The sequence below is a fragment of the Manis javanica genome, chromosome 2 (genome assembly GCF_040802235.1).
Source record: "Manis javanica isolate MJ-LG chromosome 2, MJ_LKY, whole genome shotgun sequence".
NCBI classification, from domain to species: domain Eukaryota; kingdom Metazoa; phylum Chordata; class Mammalia; order Pholidota; family Manidae; genus Manis; species Manis javanica.
The window spans coordinates 171,335,321-171,359,805 of record NC_133157.1 but is presented as its reverse complement, the minus strand read 5'-3'; the positions used below and the strand labels follow the sequence as shown (position 1 = coordinate 171,359,805).

At 37.8% G+C, this 24,485-nt stretch overlaps 1 protein-coding gene across 2 annotated transcripts in view; it reads right to left on the bottom strand.

The window, feature by feature from the left end:
- Nucleotides 1–9,156: 9,156 nt before the first annotated feature.
- The window catches only part of LOC108401868 (carbonic anhydrase 13), a 28,184-nt gene continuing 12,855 nt past the window's right edge, over nucleotides 9,157–24,485 (bottom strand). Inside the window, exons 2-5 of one of the 2 annotated variants that reach the window (XM_073229780.1) lie at nucleotides 22,414–22,509; nucleotides 21,114–21,176; nucleotides 20,438–20,593; nucleotides 9,157–12,422 (exon numbers count right to left, since the gene is read on the bottom strand). In XM_073229780.1, coding sequence (XP_073085881.1) covers nucleotides 12,303–12,422; nucleotides 20,438–20,593; nucleotides 21,114–21,176; nucleotides 22,414–22,509 — 435 coding nt within the window. In that variant the 3' untranslated portion in view covers nucleotides 9,157–12,302. The remainder of the gene's footprint in view (nucleotides 12,423–20,437; nucleotides 20,594–21,113; nucleotides 21,177–22,413; nucleotides 22,510–24,485) is intronic. The other variant, XM_036998225.2, reaches the window with a different exon arrangement.

Here is a 24,485-nt window from a genome sequence, read left to right as displayed (position 1 = left end):
TTTATAAAAGTACAAGTGAAGAGCAACTCAGTCTTAAAACTGCTTTGACTCCAGGAAATTTATATCCTTGAGGAATAAGAAGGGGAGGTAATAACAAAAAAAGAAGAAATTGCAGGATACCAAGTATGTGAGCAGACTTGACTTACTCATGAGCACAAATAGACACTCCCTAGGAAAACTTAGAAGTAAAGGAGGAGAGGGATCCTTCGGAAGGGACTGGAATTCAGAGCTAGCAGATAGGCGTAAAGCATGACGTGTCACCGGCTCATGGTGTGCCCTAGCACTCCCCAGCCCACTCCCGGACAGCTAATCAGCGTTTCTTTTCCAATAGACCCACCTGGTGGCTACTAGGAGGAACAACACCCTGATGTCTAACAGCTTCCTTGTTCAACCTTCAGGGAGATTATGCCCACATAAACTTTTTACCTTTTTTTTTTAACTCAAATATAGCTGATATACAATCTTATATTGGTATCAAATACACAACACAGTGGTTCAACAGTTACCCACATTTTTAAATCCTCACCCTGACTAGTGCAGTTACTATCAGTCAACATAGGAAGATGTTACAGAATTATTGTCTATATTCTCCATGCTGGACTACCATCCCCGTGACCAACTTACATTAGAACTGTGAATTTTTGTGTGCCTTCATCCCCTTCACTCTCTTCAACTACCCACCCCAACCACCCTCCCTCATGGTAACCACCAGTCACTTCTCAGTGTCTGAGTCTGTTACTGTTTTGTTCATTTTGTTTGGTTTTGTTTTTAAATTTCGCACATGAGTGAAATCATATGGTAGTTGTCTTCCTCCACCTGGCTTATTTCACTTAGCATAATACCCTCTAGGTGCATCCATGTTATTGCAACTGAGAGGAATTATTTTCTTTTTATGGGTGAATAATATTCCATTATGTATATGTACCATATCTTCTTTAGCCATTCATCTATTAATGAACACTTAGGTTGCTTCCATATCATGGCTATTGCAAATAGTGTGGCGATAAACATAAGGATGCATGTATCTTTTTGAATCAGGGATTTTATTTTCTTTGGGTAAATTCCCATAAGTGGAATTATGGGGTCATATAAAATTTCTATTTTTAGTTTTTTGAGGAACCTCCATACTGCTTTTTTTTTTCTGATTCTGTGCCAAGACTAAAGGGGAATAAGAAGCTGGGGAAGAAGGAGCATGGCCAATTTTTAGCTTTGGTTTATGACTTAGTTGCAGAATATTCACATATAAGCTTACCTATATGAAACTACTACAGAACAACTACATGTGATTATTTTTTATCAAGTCATTTGAAAGACCTGACGATAAAGCAACACATTTATAATAAACATTAATCAGTTTTATAGGGACTAACTCAAGAAATAATCTATAACTGAACATTAACAATTAATAGACATATCTGAGGTATTTTTTATGAAAATACTAAAATGGAATATATCTTCATAACCTTTTCAATCTTACTAATTTTTAAAAAGGATACATTTTCATTAAATATGACAAGTAGTTTTAGGATAGGAATGAAGTGTATCCTGGTAATAAAGAAAATAACTAGAGCCTCTGCTTCTTCTCTTAATATTGACTTTGCTTTTTCTTAATAGAATCCCTTAAATAAAAGAACAATTGAGACTCAAACTTCCATCTCTTGTGATGAGTCAGCAAACTCAGCCAGAAGCATGCTTCTGGGTAGCTACAAAGCACAACAGAACCTTCCATTGTTTAAGGAGAGAGCATTTCAAACTTGTGTTTGTCCACCAGTTGATATGCCTTGGTGATAGGCTCCAATTTCTAAAGGGAAAAACACAGAAAGTATATTGACTACACAGTAAATAAAAGGAGAAAATAGACGTGGGTTTAGGAATTGTTTCACTGCTTGATCTCAGGATGTTCCAATGACAGCTGGAGAAACCCTACACAGTATAGTCCCTATGCCAAGAGAAAGGGTACTATTAGGTAAATGATACTTGGGAGACCCCATGAGATTAGGGTTGCAGGAGTTTCATGAATCCCAGATATTTGTTATATAATAACCCTGAATATTGTCTTCAGAAGTCTTTGTACCTGTAAAACCTCTACTTAGTCACGGAATTTAATTAGTCTGACTCATACTTATCACATTTAATGCCTCCCATCTGTATCCTTGATTTTATTCTTTGGCTTCTCATCCCATCTGGCTGAGAAAACACTCCTACCCATCTCAAAAGTTAAGTTTCCCTGGAAGAAAATTCCCATGAAAATAAATGTCTTTAAATTTAAAAACAGGTTATACTGAATTATTTTAGGCATGCTATTTCATTTTGTTTTTTCTTTTATCCATTCAGTAAGCAGATTTAGACAATGCCATTGTCAGTCCTTGGGAGCTTTACTGACACCCCCAAAAAAACTTGAGAATAAGAAAAATAAGTTTAAAAGTCTGCACCACAATAGCTTTTAAGAGTTGGGTTTTGTAATCTGTGCATTATGGTAAGAGCAAACATCTGAAAACTTTACTTAAAGGGCCAAGTGGCCTTCAGATTTCAAATTTTTTTGCTGTGTGAGTTAATGTGTTGACAGGTCCAAAGAGAGAATGTGCCAACTAGGGAAAAAGTTGATTTGTCACAATACAGAAAACTGAGAACCACAGAAGTACATATTAATAGAGTTTATCAAAATATGATCTAATGTTGAGAAAACATTTGCCAACAGACTAAGTATTCTAACCCTTCTGGTCAAAATGATCTGTATTTCGGAGATAAAGCTCAGAGATACAGCCAACATAATTCTATTGTTATGGTCTCACTTTGAAAATCATGCTTTTAGAGAGCTGGATGTTTCATACTACTCCAGCTCTAGAAGTATAAAACATTTACTTCTTCTGTTATCTTCATTGCTTTGAGTTCCACACTCACCAGAAAAACTTCTGGTTTGGTTTCATGTGTATAGTGGCCTTCCTAATGCAATTCAACAAATACTCCTTGAATGAATGGTTGTGATGATTTGAGTATCTCAGATAATGGAAGACTCATGCTATTTTTTATAAATTAATAACTTGACTTTTTGGTTTCATTTATCAGACTTGTGGACTCACTTATGGTGAGTCTGCACCTGTGAAAGGAATTCATTACAGTGACAATTAGTTTTCTGACCTCACAGAGCTGAAGGCTTGACTCTAGACCTGGAGAACTTCATCAAGGCATATCAACTGGTGAAACTTCTTAGGAAGGTATCCATCTGACCTACACCTAGCCACATATATATTTTGCATTGCTATGACATAGCAAGAAAGCTGAACTGTAACTAATCAGCAGAGATAGATTAGTGCCCTCTCCAAGAGAAACACAACTAGAAGGTAGCGCTCTGGAGGGGTAATTCCTTAATAGCGGAAGAGAAAGGATGAAGAGAAAGAGAAGGTCAATAAATGTAAAAGGCAAGATTGGGAAAGGATATAGCATGGTCAGAACCATTTAGAATACGTAGTAAGATAAAGAGAAAGGGCTGGGAAGAAACTTTTCAAAGCTGAGTGCTTAGAACATTTGAAGAGGAGCAGTAATTTGCTAGGAACTAAAAATAGGGTGGGCAATATCTTTTGGCAGAATGTAGGGAATTGCTATGCCAGGACCTAAGTGACTATAGTAAGTAGTTTGGACTTGAATTCAAGGAGTTAACCTAAACTTAGAGACAATTGTATTGTCCTTTAGCACCTAAACAGGAATTAATGCAAATTGCTTGGCCTTAACACTTGATGCAGGATATATAGAATAAATGTGAAGTACCTGGAATAGAGTGATTAATCTTATGTCAAATAATGTGAGACTATGTTTATGTAAGACAAGTTACCTTTTTATATCAGGGTAATATGTACATATACATATGTAAATGATTTTATTACAGCATAAGCCAGTCTGTTTACTAGAACTGGTTGTAACTCTTTCAGAGCAGAGGAGAGGGATAAGAAGAACAAGCAGAGAGACCTGAATCATGGCCTGGTCTGTGGGACTGGTTCTTAGTCCGTCTGGTCTCAGGACCCTTTTCACTCTTATAAATCACTGAAGACCAGGAAGATTATGTGGGCTATATCTTTGATATTTACTATATTAGAAATTAAAACTGAAAAGTATTTTAAAGTATTTATTTCTTAATTCACTTAAAGATAATAGATTCATATAATAAATAATAAATTCACATAGAAGATTTCATAAAAATAATATTTTATAAAACAAAAAAATGTAATAGGAAAAGTAGAACTTACATTTTTATAAATCCCTTTAATATCTGGCTAAATAGAAGACAGCTGGATTCTTATATCTGTTTCTGCATCCATTGTATTTTGATAGGCTCTTTTTGTTCGAATTATTTGAAGGATATCCAGCTTCACACAGATATGCGGCCAGAAAATGAAGGAGTCTATTTAATAGGCTTTTCAGATAATTGTGGATATTCTTCTTCATTACTACACCCAAATTCAACAACTGATAGTTTCTTAAAAGTTGCATATGCATAAACCATATAATAAACTTTTTGTTCTCTGTTTCATTATAATCTATTAGTCTCTCTTGCATTTTGAATAGGTATTTTATGTATGGATGATTTTGCAGCATCATGCACTGTTTTGAAAATATGGTTCACTGAATTATGCATATCTTCAAAATGTTGACACAATTCATTATACAATATCAAAAAATTGGTAAAAAAAATGGTAAAATTACCACTGGTCTCATCAGAAATGTCTTTAAGCATTGAGAAGTTGGCCTGCTCACAGAGGCAGATACAAGTTTTCCAAAATCCTAATTTTATCTTGAAAGTTCTAATTCTGTCATTGTCAATAAATACTTTTAGTTGTTTTTCTTGAAGTGACAAGTTCACTTTGTTCATTTTAAAGAAAATATTTGTCAGTTTCCCAAGTATGAATTTCCATAGTTTGTCGGTTGATCTTTCAAGTCAAAATGATGCTCCATGAAGAAAGTGGCTAATTCACTTGCAATTCAAACCACCGTGTAAGTATTTTTCCTAAAGAAAACTATCATATTTTGATACAGAGCAGGTCTTCATGCACTTTCCATTTTGTCACCCCCAAATATGAAAATACTGTGTGCTCAGGAGTTAAGATTATTAATCTCAAATTAATTTTAATAATATGAATTAAATTCGTTTTTTTACTTAAGAGTAAGGCATTATTCATAAGAGAAATTGGCATTGTAAAACAATGATTGCATGGTGGGGAAGAAAAAAATGACTTCTAGTACCGCTTACTCCCACAGCCTTTACTTGTGCTAAAGATCCCGCAAACATATCCATCATCTTTTTTGCACCTTCAGTGCAAATGTCAACACAGTGAAAAGGCAAATAACAGCTTGGTACTATTATAAAATAGTTTTGAGTTCAACGATCCCCTGAAAAGTGTCTCAGGGACTGGAGGTCTGAACCAACACTTTAAGAAACGCCACTCCGTGGAGCAGGCTGTGGAAAATGTCCCAGCCGTCCAAATGATGGGAGAGGGTGGACCCACTGGGTCAAAATGCAGTACTCTTCACTTGCCCCATTAATCTAGGATTCATTTCACAGTGGATAAACATTTCCTTAGGGACCAGATTGCTTGGGGTTTTAGGTGAATAACCTATGGGCCCTTGCGTCACTGAAGAAGAATGGATTTTAAGATGTGGGTTCCTCTTTCTGACGATCCCTGTCCTTCCTCATTCTTGTGGGAAACATTAATTTATAACTTTACCAAAGCCTCAGCAGAAAAAAAAATTTTTAATCTTGTGTCCTTACTGAAATGTTAATCCTGCACTTGGCTTCAGAAACTTATTCTCTTTAGGTGGTGATGGTTATTTCCTGGAAGGTCTGAATTATTTCATGAGTTTATTTTTTCAGGCCTATCTTCAGCCACTCTCAGTCCCGAGTACACAGCCGTTGTTCTTGCCATCCAGAATGCTTTCTCCCTTCTTCAGGTACCACCCCCCAGTTCTCCTTTACCATTGCCACCACTCCTCTACTCTTGGTCTCTGCAGTTCTGGAAGGGGCTGACTCCACCTGCCTCCCTGAGCCAGTGTTCTATCCGCTGGCCATGCTGACTTGATTGAGAGTGGGCATGAGGCTCAATCTAGGCAAATAAGAGGGCAAGCCAGAAACCGTTTGACGATTTTGGAGAAAGAAGCTCTCCACTACTGGTAGGGCTTCCTGGCGGCAGTTTAGGTGGAGAGGTGAGGGCTTCCATCCTCCCAATGTGAGGGGAGAGTCTGACTGTCAGTGGAGCCCTGAGAGGTGGAGGCAGTCGACGACCTCAGGGTACTGAGAGGCCTGATCTCAGCCCCTGGGTTCACAATGATGAAAGCCAAGTTTACCCCTGTTCTCTTTAATTATTTATGACTGGATTCTTTGATTATGTAAATCAGTTCCTCCCATTATCTGCTTTAGCCATTTTGTGTCAGAGTTATTCTTCTCAAACAAGGGAGTCCTCACTGATAACATCTCCCTACTCCCAAGAACCAGGTTCAAAAGTACATAGAGAACCAGAGTACCCAATTTCCAAATATATCACACTTGCAAGTCTTCATAACTTGGTTAATTTCTCCAGAATTCCTCTCTCCATCTTCTCCAGGTTCCCTTAGCATTTTATAGACACCTCAAATTAAAATGCTTTATTAAATATTTTGTATGGTGCAATTGTTTTTATACTCGCCTTAGATTTTGAGCTGTTTAAGAGAAGGAACCATGTTTTAATCATCTTCATGTCTTTAGGGCCTAACACAACATTTAGCACATATAGGATGCCTGATAAACTGTGGTCAAAGTAAATGTCCAGAGTGAGAGAGAAGGTTAGCAGTGGCTTCCCATTTGAAGAGACATCCAGCCCAGCATCACAGTCATTTGCTTGACCTGCCCTAATGGGAGGTCCTTGGCTGGAACGTTGGTGCCTTGGCTGGTTTTAAGCCCACTTTTCCTCAGATCCATTCCACAGAACCATTCTGTATAACAGAGGGAATAACTAACTTCCCATGGGTCCATATGATCTTCTTCCATTAATGGGTACCAGTGGGAGCTTGAAGAACTGAACAAAGGGAGAACCCAGAGTATTTCTCCCACTCTCTCTGCCTCGAGCCAGGTCTCAGGTTGAGGCTGTGTTATTGAAAATAACCAGGTGCTACTAGCGAAGTTTCAGCTTCATCTGGTGGCCATGGCTCCTGGGCTCCAGAAATATATCCTCTTCCTAAGGAAGAGAGAACTTCCTGCTTTTGCTAATCTCTTGGTTGCTTCACTGTCCTGTTTGGCTTTTCAACATCTTTCAGCACTTACATAATCAATTCTAAGCATTTAATGCCCTCTGTTTAAAACTAAGTACTTTCTGTTTTCCCACTGGAACCTGATTGATAACTGTGCTATATTTCTTTAAATGCCAGTAACATTTAATTATGTGTTTGCATCTGTGGCCCTCAGAGAGGTTCCCTTATACACTCAACTCCCTCTAGTACCAGCTGACCCTAGATCTAGAATAACCTCCATAAGAGTAGTTGTTTCCAGAAGTTCCTGTTAATATACAAGGGTTTTGCATAATTTTTTTTTTCTAGGCCATACCTTCCAAAAGGAACTTGAGGCTGAGTTACAATTCACATTCTCATAGAGACAAAAATCCAGAGATTCTGTAACTCTTACTGGAGCAAATCTAAGATAAACCAACCACTCTCTCCACCAGAGGAACTTATATTTAAAGCAAACTCAATGTGAAAGAAGGAATTTTGAAGTACCCACGTTCTTCCCCTGGGTAACTTTTATGGGCAGGAGTGGTGAGGCAGGACATGTTGGAGAGCTTCAGGCAGAGACTTTTCTCAGCCCATGACAATGACATTGTGGGGCAGGATCTCTGCTTGTTATAATTCCTCTCTAGACAAGAAGAAAATTCTAGCCACTCCAGAAAAATCTCCAAGATTAATTAAACTCAATGAACTATTTTTAAGCCAAAGTTTAGTTCATATAAAGTCTAATCAATCGAGTTAATGGAAATACCAATTTTTTTTAGTGTATGGCAACATAGATTTAATTTTTGCTGCAAATAATACATTTTTTCCATTATTGACTAACTCTGCTGCACAAAAAGCAATCACACTGAATCTTAATTCATCAAGGTCATGTTCCATAAACTTCTTGCAGACTTCTGTAGCATTTGCTAACAAAGTTTCGTCACTAGTTTCCCCATTACTAATTGAACATGGTTTTCATCCCTCTAATTCATAGAGATGCCTGTTTATATGAACTGATACATTCTATTCACTAACACTGAGTATTTGATACACATCAGTCATGGTGCAAGGTTTTACCATACAGGTAAGAATGAGGCATGTAGGCAAAACTGTGAAGGAGTTCAAGTTCACCTTGGTTATCCTAGCACTCAGATCATTGACTCTGGTATCATGATAACCTTCTTTCTGTCATCGTCTTTATTCCCACCAAAACTTGTCACATAAAGATTAGTTATATTAAAGTGTAAATGACTGGTGGGGACTTAAAAAATTATCTTCTGAGGGGAGTTTGCATTTCAGTGGAGATTGAAACCTTTACATCAAAAACGTAATCCTTTTCAGTACAATTTGAAAGGAGCAATTTGAGATGGTTATCCAAGGACCAGGATGCCTTCCCAGACTCCGAAATGACACCACTATTCTCTGGCCTACATTTTCTGCAGCCCCATCCAGAAGGTACTCAAAGACTTTTGCCAAATATTCCACTCAGTTGCCATTTCTGATAAAATGTGTATAGAGCTACATACATGTTCAAAAACCTTGTACTAGAAATAAAGGACTTCCCTATCAATAGTCCCATGAGTATTTCAAAATGTAATCTTGCTCTTTCTCTTCCCTTCCTTTGGCAGAACAAGGCAGCCCAGCGCAGAGCATCCATTCAATGTGGGGATGAGAAGCTCGGGGTGGTAATGGGTTACTCATTACACACAGAAGAACCGGCCAAATAAGTAAATGTGTTGAGGATAATGGGAGCCCAGCTTCTCACTGTTGGAGAAGGGAATTACAAATATGGAAATGGGCAACTAGAATGAACCCTGAAGCAATAGATTGGAAGTAGAGATATGAATTTGAAATAAGGATTTTATTAGAAATAAATATAGAAATATAGATGTTGAATATGTGTACACACATTATGTTGTATGCACATGTATGTGTATGCATACCTGACTTTCATCCATGGAATGAACTTAGGAGTAGCCACCCTGCAATAGAAATGAGGTTATCTAGTACCCAGACCTTGGTTTTTCTCACTACTATTCTTCACTAAAGAAAACAGGGTTTTTGGAGAAAGGTAGGTTCCAGGGCTAAGGAAGGGAAAACGATGCAGCAGGAATCACACTGCGGTCAGACAGTAAGGAGGAGATGGCAGGTCAGAAGGACACAGAAGCTATCTTCAAGGTGCTCCTACTGGCCAAATCAAGAAAAATTTGTGCATGAGACAATATTAGCTATAACAGCAATAATGATAATAACAGATATAGCCCCCTGAATAAAATATGAATTGTTAAATCCACAATAGAAATAAATGAACAAATTAGAGGTTTAATGAGAAACAGGATACTTACAGGTCTCAAAGCACATCTCCACACTAATATTTGCTAATTGCAAAGGATAAAAGAGCAACTTTGCAATGGAGGAGTCTACAAACAATCTTTTAATCAAGTGATGAAAGTGAATATTCTCTGTAAGAAGGTAACAAAGTCAGTTGCCCAAGAGGATGTAAGGACAAGAACACAACATCCAGCATTGCTTTTGTGACATTCCTGCCAGTGAGACATCATCTGAATCTAATTATTAGGAAAATTAAACAACCCAAACTGAGGAACATTCTATAAAATAACTAATCTATAATGTTCAAAAGTGTCAAGATCATGAAAACCAAGGAAAGACTGAGAATCTGTTCCCAATTGAGAGAAACATGATAATTAAATGAACAAGTTATTCTTAAATGGATTAGGTGGTAATGATAAAGCAATGTTAACCTCGTGGTTGTTTTAGCTATATTGTGGTTATGCAGGACAACACCCTAACTTATAGGAAATATACACAGAAGTTTGTGTATATGTAAATACACATGCTAATGTTTGATGATACAGTAGCAGGTTGGCAACTTACTCTCAAATAATTCAGGGGGGAAAACGGCTTTTGCACTGTTTGCAATTTTTCTATGAGTTTAAGATTATTTTCCAAATAAAAAGTACAAAAATGTAATCTCATTCTTTGTCTTGCATATGCAAGTCTCTGGTACAGTTCAAAGTTTGTTTCATTTTTTTTATTATGGTTGAATCCAATTTAAAATAAAATACAATGTTTTAACAAACATAAATCCAATACATGTTGGAAACAAGAGATTTACACTATTTATAACTCTTTAATCTTATCAGAAGTTAACAACTTTAACACATACTTAGACCTTTTGCCTCTAAGAGATAAATACATGATCTATCTTCAAGGAAATTAGTGCTGTGTAGATTTTTAGTCTACTAAAGTCCAAATTGTGGTAAAAAAAAAAAATGCAATACTGTAGCACAAACCATAAATTACAAAGTGGTAATCCTCATACACAGCAATTAGAATCCTCATCCTACATGCCCCTCCAGATATAGCAACTTAATTTACTCTGAGAAAACAGACTTCCTTCTGTGACTAGGATACTTAGCAATATGTCTTTTCAAACTGAAGAAATGCCTTCCCCTTCAACATTGGTATTTTCCAAACCATTAGAACTTCTGGTTTACACAGGTCGATTTTATAAGTATTTGTTTAAGAAGAAATAACTTGCATGAGATAACTTATAATTTACTTGTCACATTAACTTACAGTGCATTTGATCACAAGCAGCAAGATAATTACCAAAGATGTCAAATAAAAATTGTTAAAATATTCAACTCATTCAATATCATCTGTCAATGTCCTGCAAGTCCTCAAGCTAGATACCAGGAGGGACAATAAATAGGACCACGGCAGCTAGCCTTCAGGAGCTCATCTTCAGCAATGCCATACCTCATTGTTACACAAGTCACTGATTCTCAATGATTCTATCAAGAAGAGCATTACAGAATAATTTCCATTATTAAAATCTACCTCCAGAGGAAGAGAGGTGTTTGAAACAAATCATCAAAAACAAGGAAACTCAGTTAAACTGCTCTCAGAAGATAACAAGTGTAGTGTGTTCAAGCCTAAATGTGGTTAAGGTATTGCTTAGGGTCACTCCATTTGTACCAAAAAGAGCAAAAGGACATCCCTCATTCTTGTTCACCAAAAATGTACAAGAGATAAAAGGTTAAGATGAGTTATTAAGAACCAATTCATAAGATTCCTTAAGAGACTGAGGGACATGTGTAAAGGGGAGGTGAGCTTTGCCGTGGAAACGGGTTGACAGGTCTGTGGGCTGACTGTATTTATATTAAAGTTGAGTAATTTTTTCCACACCAGTGGACAGATCAGCAGCCTGCATGGGATTGCTCCCTGCTGTGTTGCCAAAACACAACAAAAACAGGCAACCACTGGGCTGCTCTGCCTGCACTTGTAATCTGCTAGTTTCAAACTATGTTCAGTGCCACAAACTAGCAAGCATTGCATCTGATCAGTTTTTGCCACTTTATCATGAACACCACCGAGTGACTGTGATATATGGCATAACTCATTAAGGTCTGAATAGCTGTTTATATCCTGAGGAATTTCTCACAAAAATTGTATGGGTTATTTTTGAGCTGTGGAGTAGATGCAATAAGCAGCTATAACCTACCAACCATATGTCTCATATTGTTCATTTTATTAAAGGCACCCTGCCATGAGAATCAGCAATATAATGACAAATCTACTTCAAAAGAAATACTACCTATTTTTCATGAACTGGAAAGATATCAAGACATTAAGCAGAATCACTCATTCAGAAAAAGGTATCACAATCCTATCATTCTGGAAATGAATATAAATTTGTCACCACATATCACTGGGAGATGTGACTGATTCAGTCTCTACAGCAAGGGAAAGTTTTTCATACCTTCTGAGGTTTGCAATGCCCCCCAGGTTTTCATGCAGGTGAACAGATGTATCTCATGGATTTACACAAGCTTCAAATAATGTTTGCTGCTTCAACACCCATGAGTGCAAATCGGAAACAGATGAGTTAGTTTGATTAAAGAGATCTGATTTTCTTTGTGGTGCTAAAGTGGATAGCAAAGTAGTACCATAAGTGAGAATTCTAGGAAGGAACTCTTAGGAAGTACTTTTGTGTTCGGTTGTGTTTTCCCTCCACAGCTGTAGCTAGTGTGGTCCCCTGGGGACAACTGCTACTGGAAAGAAGCTCTCACTTTGCGGCCCCTCAGAGGCTGTGGCGGGCGGTGATTGCTCAGCAAAGAAGCCGCTGCTTCGCCCTCCTCTGTACACAGAAGGGTGCGGAATATGGCCAGCTGTTGAAGAAAAGGGAAGAGCATTTCAGCATAGCAAGTCACACCAATGTTAATGAACTGCCCTGCACAGAAAGTTGAGAAACATATCATTTTTCTTCCACTAGAAACTAAAAATTTGGCCATGAAAATTTTCGAAGTTATGGCTCATACATAATAAAGCAACTCTTCAGTGAAATTCTCATGACCCTACAAATATCTAAGGGCTCAGAAATTAAGTATATAACCATTCTTTACTTGAAGATCAAGTGATAAAAGAGGCAACAACATTTAGTATGTGACTTAAAAATTTCTAGAAATTAGAGAATGTCATCTACAAAGGCAGAAGATGACAGTGGAAAGGGCCCTTGGCTGGCTTTTCGACCAAGGCCCCAGTCCTGATTCTTCTACCAACCAGCCGTGTGACCTCAGGCAAGCTGCTCATCGTCTCTGGTCTTCATTTCCTCATCTATAAAGGGAAGCATTAGATTAGATCACCTCAGCAGGTGTCTTCCAGTTCTGGGAATGACACTAAAGCACTTACAAGCACTCCAATGTAATAGGGTCGCTATTTCCATGGGAACCCTGTGGTGTTCATCCTATAAAATTTTGATCTTTTAAGTACTGTTTACCTTAAACAATAATTTGCTTTCACCATACTTGTGCCTTCTACACAACTACCCATGAAAAAAACCTAGGCCCCTTCAATCTCTGATGATGTTTAAATACAATTTAAGTAGCATAGATACATTTCTCACCAAAAGAGCTTAACTTTTCTTATTACAGAACAATGTTTACTTACCTGACAAACCTCATACAATACAAAAGTATCCAGAAGAAAATCAAAATTACTAGTAATCACATCACAAGACATAACAACTATTAGCATTATGGAGTACATCCTTCCAGATGTTTTTCAATGTATAAACACACACACACACATACGTGTGCCATGACATGTTTTATTACAAAAATGAGCTCTACTATAGACACTCTAGTGAAACCTATTTTTTTTTACTTTATGTCCTAGACATTTTTGCATCTCAGTAAATATAAATCTATTTCACTATTTTTAATTGCTGAAAAGTTGTCTATTATGAGCATGTTTTATAACTTACTTAATAATTCCCTGGTGACTTAATATTATTTATTACAATTTAGCATAGGTCTAGAGCAGTAAAATGAAGACTGGATAAGTGTGGATAAAATGAAAGTTCCTGTGGCCAGGATTCTCACCTGGCCCTGGTTGGCTAGCTCACTGCACACGTGTGGGCAATATGTTGCTATTGACTCTATATAAAGAGCTCTGCCCAGTCGCTCTGGGCGACAGGGTGGCAGGGCTGCAAAGCTGCAGGAGAGCAGAACAGAGGCTGGAGTGGTGGCAGTGCCAAGGACAGAGGCCCAGAGGACAACTGTGCAGGCAGAGAGGCCCAGAGGCAGAGACCAGCTTGCTGCATGCAGATTTGCTCTGAGTGATTGGGATTTTAGTGACTGACCTGCCACTGTGGAAATAAAGTTGGGCATAATCCTTTCACCCCAAGAACGTTTTACTGTCATTTCTTTGATCACATTGAATCCATAGTGAACTTGCCCAGGGCTGAAACCCACTGGCAAGACAGAAAGTTACCTGAATAACATACAAGCAGCCAAGTATTTCCACAAATGGTATTTTGAGGTGTCTTTTAAAAAGCTATAGATATGGGAAAGATAAGACAAGTATTTTCAACGTGCTATTTCACATGCTTCATTACACCAGATCATTACAGGTAAAGCCAAATGAGACTTAAGAGATTCTCTGGTGCCAAGCAGCACAGGCTAATAAAGTCTAACCTCCAGAGCCTCGGGGAAGACACCAGCCTCCCGCAGATCACAGTGATCTACCATGGCCGCTCCAGGTGGCTGTATCAGGGCACTGACTCAGCCACCTCACCAAGCGAACAGGCCTCCCCGTTAAACTGCTGCTTGCTCTCAAGACTTTGGCTTTGTTTATCCCTCCTGCCCGCCTTGGCCTCCTCTGCAAGGTGGGCATGGCCCCCTACCTCAGCAACACCTTCACCTCAGGGGTCTAGAAGCGGAATTTCCCTGACCTGCCTGCTCCTTTCGGTAGCACGCCCTAAGCCTGTGCTGCTGTCCCACTACACCCTTTCCCCTTTGGCTCTGGATCTCCCTCCTAATGACTTAGCCGAGCTCGGCAGACCCTGCCTCTGCCAGCCCCCACTCAAACTTGCTTCTCTATCTAGTTCTGGTGTCCACCATAGCACCGGCCTCAAAATGCACACTCCTGGCTGACCTTCCCAATCTCATCCCTTCAGCGAGCCCCTGGCTTCATTCAAACAGACACTCCGCCCCTCTGTCACTATGGCCGACTCAGCTTCTACACAGTGACCAGCAGGAGTCCCCAGTGAGGAGGGCCGAGGTGGGTATGGCCAGTTCTGTTGTTTTCTTTGGCTCTAACAGTGAAATGTTCATTACCTTGTTTAGTGACTACAGTGAGAGGAAATACTGTTTTCTAATGTTTTATAAACAGCTTTGATTGTGTCACTCTAGTGATCAAATGTCTTTAATAGCACTCCACTGCCTGTCCAAGTTGAGTAATAATAAAAAGAAGCTCTCCTATGCAACATCATGGGCCAGGTACTGATCTAAGTGCTTTGCATTACATCATCTCATTTAATCCCCCAACAGCCTTATACATGATGTACCATTATCCCCATTTTAAAGATGAGGAACTCAGCTAGGAAGTTTCAATAAATAAGCCATCTGGCTAGTAAGCCCTGCACTAACCACAGGATTATATTGCATTTCTAACTTTTCTTTCTTTTTTTTTGCCACTTTTTTTTTAGCCACTTCCCCCAATCTCTTTTTATTTATGTTTTATTATGAGAAACTTTCAAACATACACAAGGTAGAAAGAGCAGCATAATAAACCACCATGAACCCGTCACTTTGCTTCAACAACCATCAACACTTAGCCAATATTGTTTCCTCCATATATTTTCTGCACTTCTATTTCTTGCCTTTATTTAGGCTGTACCTTCTTGAAATTACTTTCTTTTATTGCCCCCACCAGTTGCTACCTTTTAAGTGTCCAAATGTCAGCAATTTCACAAAATCATTTCCTGACCTCTCCAATGAAAGAGTTCCTCTCTTTAAACTTCTCTTACACCTTATATTCTCCTACAGTACAAACCACAGTCAATGTGTTACAGGTTTTTATGCATTTATTTTATCCCTGTTAGATTGCAAATTTCTTGAGGAAAAGGGCCATTTTTAACACTTCTTTGAATCTCTTCCATCATGTCTTATAAGAATTAGTAATTATTAAACAATTCTAGAATTGACTTGTACTATCTCATACAATTTAGAACTTTAATTTCAAAGCTAATTATATGGAGTTTTATACCTTAAGTCAAAATTAATATTCAAGCACATGAATTCTTTCTTCATTTCACACATAGTCTAAAGATGCAGAACCTAAGGAAAATATCCTTAGACCACTATCATTAATTACAACATATAAAATATTACAATTAAAAAAGGACATTAGTTTTGCTTCTTAAACTAAGACCCTCCAGACAACCTCCCTGTAGAAAACAACCCTAAAACCAGACATAATATGAAAACTAGTTGCAAGTACTAGAGAGTGAACAAAAGCAGAGGGACTCAGGTGGGGAGTTCATGCTCACTTAAGGGAGAGATGGAAGCTCTGCAAGTGAGCTACTGTTCTTCACCTGGAGCTGAGCAGAGTCTGCAAGGTGCACACAGCTGCAATGGGGCCTACCTGTTTTGCAAGGAAAGGGCCAGAGACAGGATCCCCAAACCACATACCCAAGAACCACACATGGCTTTATGGAAACCAGAACTACTACACAAGAAAATCGACAGTTCAAGCCCAGCCAGGAAAATTACCTGCTAATACAAAGGAAATAAGGCTTATCAGAGAAAAATAACAGAATCCAGAATCTCCAGAAACTTAATATTCACAACATCTAGAATATAATTTTAAAAATTATCCAACATACAAAGAATAAAAAAAATGGAACACATTCTCAAAGAAAGAAAAATCAACAGAGTCAGACCCAAGATGAACCAAATTTGGAATTTACAAAGATTTCAAAGTGGCTACTTTAACTATCTGAGGGTTATACAAAGTTAATGTACCTTTTTAATGCATGAGAAATCTCATCAGAGTAATAGGAAGTATAAGCAGAGGATAGAAATCATAAAGGAGAACCAATTAGAAATTTTAGAACTAAAATTTCTTAAACAAAAAATTCACTGGATTGATTAAACAGTCAATAAGCATATGAAAAAAGATTCAGTATCACTAGTCATCAGATAAAAGCCAATTTAAAAACACACTTACCCCCTAGAATGGCTTAAGTTAAAAACACTGACAACACCAAGGGCTGACAAGGATGTGAAACAACTAGAAATCTCATACATTGCTGGTAAGAATGGAAGACAGAACAGCAACATTAGAAAATAATATGCCATTATGATTAACACACATAATGTAAGGGGGTCATGGGACAGGCAGTATAGCACAGGGAAGACAAGTACTGACTCTATAGCATCTTACTATGCTGATAGGCAGTGACTGCAATAGGGTGTGGGGGGACTTGATAATATGGGTGAATGCAGTAACCACAATGTTGCTCATGTGAAACCTTCATAAGATTGTATATTAATGATACATTAATTAAAAAAAAGAAAATCATATGCCAGTACCTTATAAAATTAAATATGAATTTACCATATGACCTAGTAAATCCAGTGCCAAGTATTGCCACAAACACGAAAATATGTGTCCACACAAAATTGTGTATGCTAATTATTCCTAACATCCAAATATGTATAGTTATCATTTATAATAGCCTGAAACTGGAAGTAACACAAATGTACATCAATTGGTCAATAATTAAAAAATTACAGTATTTCATTCAATAACAAAAATAAAATCAGTGAATCCAAGCACATCATGCTAAGAAAAGAAGTCAAACAAAAAAGTTTAGGAACTGTATGATTATGTTTAAAGAAAATTCTAGAAAAGAAAATTCTAGTGACAGTATCTCAGTGGTTGCCTGCAGCCATGGGTGGGGAAGAGGACAGGGTGCAAAAGGGCACAAGGAAACTTTTTTCAGCCAAGGGATCTATTCTACCCTTGATTGTAGTGGTTGTTTCATGGTGATATACAATAACCAAAATCATCAACTTCACACTAAAATTAATGAATTTCATTGTGTGCAAAAATTGCAACCAATGAAAAAGAGAAAAAAAAATTGAAAACGCATCACAGAATTAAAGCCAAGTGTTCTGCACATCAAATCCAGCAGATGAGTAAGCCAATTTAGATAATCTAGGATAACCGAAAGAGACTTGGCAAGAAAAGCCAGCTTTCCACAGAAAATGACAGATCTGTTACCAAAAGTATCAAAAAACAGTATATCTGTTTACTGGCCTGGCAGTTAAACTAAGCATTTCAGTAAGTGATTCTGGAGGATAAAATGGACTTGAATCAAGAAAAAGAAAATGAAAACCATCTGATTTGCCCTTTAAGTCAAACAGTGACTTGGCAAGAAACAGCAGTAGAAAACTTAGAAAAAAATTGGCACCAACTTACTAAAAGGAGGATTTAACCTTCAAAGCTAGTGACATTATATATGGAATTGGAAAATAAATAAAAACAATGTTTCCCAGTGACTTCAAAATTAATGAGCTGCTTAAATGGAAATGAAAACTTGTCTTTGGAAAGTAACTCTTAACAGTGGTGCACACAAAAGACATTTTCCATTTACTTTTTATTAAAGAGTGAAGCAACTTAATTTTATCAGCCTTCTCATGCTTTGGATTTTTTAAAATAAATTTTCTATTTCAGAAACATCGGATCTACAGAATTATTATGAAAGAAGTAAAAATAGTTCTCATATACCCCACACTCAGTTTCCTATATTAACATCCTACATTAGAATGGTGCATCTCTCTTAGTTAATGAATCAATATTAATATGTTGTTGTCATTAACTGAAGTCCATTCTTTATTTGGAATTCTGTTGTTTTTATTCAGATTTTTTAATGTCTTTGTCTGCTCTTGGATCCCACCAGGAATTGGCATTATACTTAGTAGTCATGTATGTCTCCTTGACCATTTCTTGATCATGACAATTTCTCAGACTTGTCTTGTTTTTGATGACCTTGACAGTTTTTAAGAGTGCCAATCAGCTATTTTATAGAAGTCCCTCAGTTGGGCTTTCTCGGATGTTTTTCTCATGGTTAGATTGGAATTGGGCTTTTAAAATACCTTTGGCTTCATTTTTTAACTCTTAAGATCACCATAACATTATATTATAGTGACTGGCATCACTACTTGTATAATTATTTCAATCTGGTTAAAAACGAAAATGTGTGCAAATGTTCCTGCTACAGTAGATTAAAGTCAATGCTTCAAAGTTAACTACCAATCGCACTAAAGCTCTAAAAAAAAAGCAAGCTATTATTTTACATACTCTACTGTGTAAAAAACCACAATAGTAATTTAAGCCTTAATTAAGATACAGTAGTGAATCTATAGCTAGGCAGTCATAATTTCTAATTTACAGGGACTTACTTTTGATTGAGTTAACTTTATATATTTTAAGGGACTAAATTATATATTTTGGTATATTCTCTTACAATTCACCATTGAGTTTTTGAAAAGTTAGTTTCCAAGTGGCTTTAGGAAAAAGATAAACTTGAAATATGAGGAAAAACATAATCCCCTAATTATTACTACACTGATATTACAATTTATTGACTCTTAACTATTAACCTGTTCAAATTTAACAATGGAATGTAAAAGCAAACAGTTTAGGACTTGAAGGAGAGAGAAATGAACTCCATTAATAAGGCCACGGAATCAGTGACAGGTCATTTTTCTCAAGACACAATGTACCTTATTTATCATGGAAAAAATTCACAGGAATTTCTGTGCCAGTCAAGTTCTGAGTTTCTCTCCAGACTTTTATAAAATGTCTTAATAGGTATGTTCCAGATTATTATTTGGCTTTAATACTAAAGACAAGGTCAAAAGGAATTGGATGCGTTCAATACCTCAAAGGGGAATGTTGCCTGACAGGACCTTGATAAAGGTGAACCAGCTCTAGCCTTTGATTAGAAGAAAAAAATAAACAGCTAGCCAGATAGGCTACCCTGGAGCAGAAGTGCTTAGCACAATAATTACTAACCCGTGTTCTTGCTAAGATTTTGCAGAAAGTAATTTAAAAAAGAAAATAAAAAAAGCAAACGAACCCACTAAGCACAGCCTCCCAGAACACACAGCATCCTCCTATCAGATTGGTCAGTTACATGGTTCAAAGATTGGAGCTGGGTTTCTGGGCATCAAAGACACCCTGCTTGGCTACTGTTGGGGCTCAATGAGCATTTATCAGAAAAACAATGAGGAAATGTCGTCAACAAAACAGCACAGGCAGGCACCTGACAGCATCTTAGTAAATGCTTAAAGCCACTCAGGCAGCCCTACAAAAGTTTTGGCAACAAAAGCCAAAAGATCAGATAGACTTCTTAAACTTACGCACATGCTTTTCCCAGGGCGCTACACACCCTCCCGCGGTTCTCACTGTTCAGTTTCTGCATGTGAACACTGTAGGAGAAGCCAGACTAGGGGCTGAGGTCAAAAAGGAGAACGTCATCTTAAGAGAAGCCTCTCTCCTGATTTTCCCATTTGTACCCCAGCCTGTTTCTATCAGGAACAAACAAAAGGAAACAAAAGCAAACAAGGATAGCCCTCCAAGTGGCACTCCACTTTCATCAGTGCCTGCATGCACTTTACATTTCTAAGAACTGAGAAAGAAATAATCTAATCATTGAAGGTCAGATTAGAAAGGGACATAAATTTCATCTGGTCCAACTACACATCTAATTAACAACGGGAAAACACAGACTTCACAATGCAGCAGAAATTAAAAGGCAAAGGTTTAAAAAAAAAAGATTCAGCCTAGTTTCCTCTAGCAAATCAGGATCAACATGGAAGAAGTGACTTACCTGCTGAGAGCTAATATTTACAGGTTGTTTTAAAACAATCCAAGTGACACTCTCCAGAAGAGGAGGGACTGTAAGGGAACCAGGGTAAGTCCAGTAGTCCCAGGACGGAGGAAGCAGAGACAATGGGTCAAAATTCGTGAATCGAGTTTGTTTACCCTGGTAGAAAAAAGAGAATTCCCACAAGTTACAATGGGAGAGCTTTACACAGACCTAAAAATAGCATACATCCAGTGAAATAATGTTTATTTAATTCATGGAATTATTTAGTATCTGCCTTTTGTATATTAAAAAAAAATGTATTTGCCTTAGTCTAAAAATTATAGATGAAATAGAGCATCACCTAGATTTATTTAACAAGCATAAGATTTGTTTTAACATGTGGTCTTGAAAATGTGTTGCAACTAAAAGCTTATTATGCAAAACTCCAATACCAGAAACTAATTATGTATAAATAGATTTGTTAGTGATGATTTTAGATAATTTATGACCCCTTCATAATTTTCAAAAGATAAGTGGTAATAGGTTGCTTCTGCTCCATTAGTCAAGTATGTTCCAAACCTACTTCAAAGCAGATAGCACATGTTCTATCTAAGGTCTAAGTTCCTAAAAGGAGATAAGAGAATTCAGGAGAAAACAAGAAATATATTAGTCATTAGCAGATAGTAATTCATTTTACCTTTTCTTTAATAGAATCCAAAATATCAGTGATCTTTTGCAGCTGGGAATTGCGTTCACCAATCTGAAAACATGAAATTTTAAAAGAAATGATTACTGAAGGATATCAGGTCTGAATTATTCCTTTTCGATCACTATTTTTAAATTCTTTTTTTGAAAAACCTAAGCCAGCCCAGAGCAAACAGTGATTGTTCTGTAATGAAGTTCTCTTTTACTTGCTGGCTTTATCATGCCAGAAGAATCATAACAAGATAATATTACAGGGCTCCTTGGCTGAACTGTAAGTCTGATTCTAAAACTGATAGTAGTAGCTTCCTATATTTTTTTTGCTTTATATATGTTTAAGATACAGATTAACTTGAGATAAATCTTGCTTAAGAATAAGCTTTTTCATAATACCTGCACTATTAAACCAGTGTGACTTTCAGGCCCTATATCAAACTTACTATTGTGTGACATCAAAGCATTAAAGGAAATACCTCCCACTTTCAGCCTAAAATGATGTGAGGTCCCAGAGTAGTGTGATACATTACCATGTACAGAATTCATCAGAAAAATATATGCACCTCTTTTAGTTATTAGGGGTGCCCTGAATCTACCTAAAGGTTTTAAATCCTACATGATTAAAGTATCATCTCCTGCCCTCCTTGGGTCCCACTGCCACCACCAGACTTGGTGGCCAAAGGAAAGGGCCCGCTGTCATCATGCCATTCCCCACTCTGCTCCACGCTTCTACCCATCCCAGCTCCAGTGAGCAACAACCTCACACATACAGCTGGCAGCATAACAAAAGTGGATGCCCTGCGGGAATGTGGTCACAGTGGGAGCAGAGCTGCCTAACCCACGCACGGGTATTGTAACAATGACCCTCGACTGACCACACATGACCATCAGAAAAAAGAAAATACAACAAAAAGATTTTTTTTAATTGGTCAGGGTGTTTGGGACAACAAAGCATTGTGGTAAAACTAGTGCTTCAACAATTAGGAACTTCAAGTTTTATCTTGTATCTCTAAATATTGTGTAATTAGGAGGAGTCTAGGATAAAGATTCTTCTCAGCATCTCAGTCATTACTTCTGCTATTATTATTGCAATAAAGGACTCAGAAGACAATTCCTAGGGTAGTTCTGGGCTTTTAGATGAATCATAAACTAACATACAAACTTATTCATTTCAAAAGGAAAATATTAAACCTAGAATTACCTTACTATGAAAAAACGGTAGACTGTTTCTTCCCTGACCAAAACTCTTTATCTAACATGGCTGATAATTATTTAAAATGAAATCAGTCGATTCTCACCTGTAAAAATATTCCCAAGACAGCTAGTCCATCTGGCTCATGAGCTGCCTCAACAAAGCTGGGGTATTTGTCTGAATTCCAGTGAACAACATGGAGCTGAAAGGGAAGTGCACTCACATGTATAATGTATTCTTCAAAAGGACTTTAGACAGAATCCTCCTATTGACTTTTGTCTACAAACGAAAGTACAGGGAAGGGAGTTAAGGACCACGGGTGCTTAGCTAGTCTGTGTTGTACTACATTAAGGTCTGCACCCCCGTTTAGAATCCTGCCAAGCCTCTCTGGCCCCACCTCTACCCACTGCTCCCAAGCATCCTGGGCTCCTTCGTCTTCCACAGACGGGATTTCAACCGGGCAGCCTCGGGCAGACCCCAGCGGGCAGCAGAGGCCCCTGAACACCTTCGGCTCGCAGGTGGGCGGAGCAGCCGCCTACCTACGCAAAAGGCTCTGCGGGAGGCGTCGCCACTTCCTGAAACTGTCCAGCCAGATGTTCATCACTGTAGTTTAGACTTTTCACGGCTTGAAAATGCAAATTATCCTTATAGTAACTATTTTAAGCAGTATTCGCACATTTACGACCTTCTATAAATATGTTCAGATCTTTTGCTGAGACCAGGTTTTAATGGGGACAAGCAGGCGAGGGTCTAGGAACCAGAGTCATCTGAGGCAGAAAATGAGAGGCAGCCGTGCTACTGAGAAGGGAAGAAGGAAAGAAGGAATGAGGGGCGACATGGGAGGACAGGGGGCTCTTACAAACAGGTTCGCCCACTTCACAAGCCCGGCCCTCGGCCAGATCCAAAGACGTCCTGATTGGCCTGCCATCATGATTACAGTGTCCCAAACACACCAACCAGAGTGAAAGATTGTAGAATGAGGCAGAAAACCACTCCAGGAGGGTCTTCATGACTGATTAAGGGAAGGACAGACTGAGATAGAAGCCACAGCCACGTGACACACAAATGAGGTCATGTTATGCAAGAACACTATATGTGGAACTGACTTCAGATAAGATCTCTTTTAAATGAAGCCTTTGGCATGCCAGGGAGGGAACTCTTACAAAGGGCTTCACGCACAAATCACCTTTTTAGCCGGCTGTTACACAGATAATTTACTACGCAAACACCTGTTTTTATCCCATCCTTTAAATACAACTTCACATTTTCCAGGTAATTAATATGGAGGGATTTGGGGATAAATAAGAATTATTACCAACAGTGAACTGTAAAACTATAAAATAGTGCACCAATCACAAACAACCACGGAAGATGGTGGGATATCCGGACAGAAAATACAGAAGTGGTTGCCATGTTCTTCTAAGCTGGTGTGAGATAGGTGTGGGAGGTACAGAGCCTGGAAACACTGGATGATGAAACAAATTTAGCTTTGGCTCACATGGGAGAGACTATACCCCACCATTAGGGAGGGGCTGAAAAGAACATTCAAGTTGTTTTCAATGGCTCCATGCCAGTGAATTAGTTGACTTAGTAAGAGATGATATCAAAGAGATAGAAAGATGTGAAATGACTTCTTCAGATTCACAACTGATTAGAAAACAAATACGTCACTAAAGAGAGATGAATCTATATGCCCTTCTGCTGGTTAAAAACAACTATTTGAAATATTATGGAAACAAGAGAAGAAAAATCTTTTTTTTAAACAAGTTCTCTCTCCCACATGCTTTGCTTAACTGGCAGCAATACCTTCAGAGGAACTGATAACACTTTTATGAGCGTTTGTATTTGAATTAAAACTCAAACAAATAGCAAACTCACATTTCCTAACAATGACAGCTGCAGTGATTTAAGCTGAATAACAAGAAGTCATTGTAGCCATTGAAAAAAGTGGAAATGATCAGATTCTTCCCTGATGGAAAATAATTTCAAAATAATTCAATTTTAGTATTTTTAAATTGCAGATTATTGATAGATAAAATTTTGAAATTGCAGATTATTGATACGCAAATATGCTCAGAATGCCAAAACTCACCATTAATGCTGAAAACGTAGTTTTTCACTATCAACTACATACTTAATGTGATTATGTCTTCTGCATAAATTGAAATCAGATAAAGT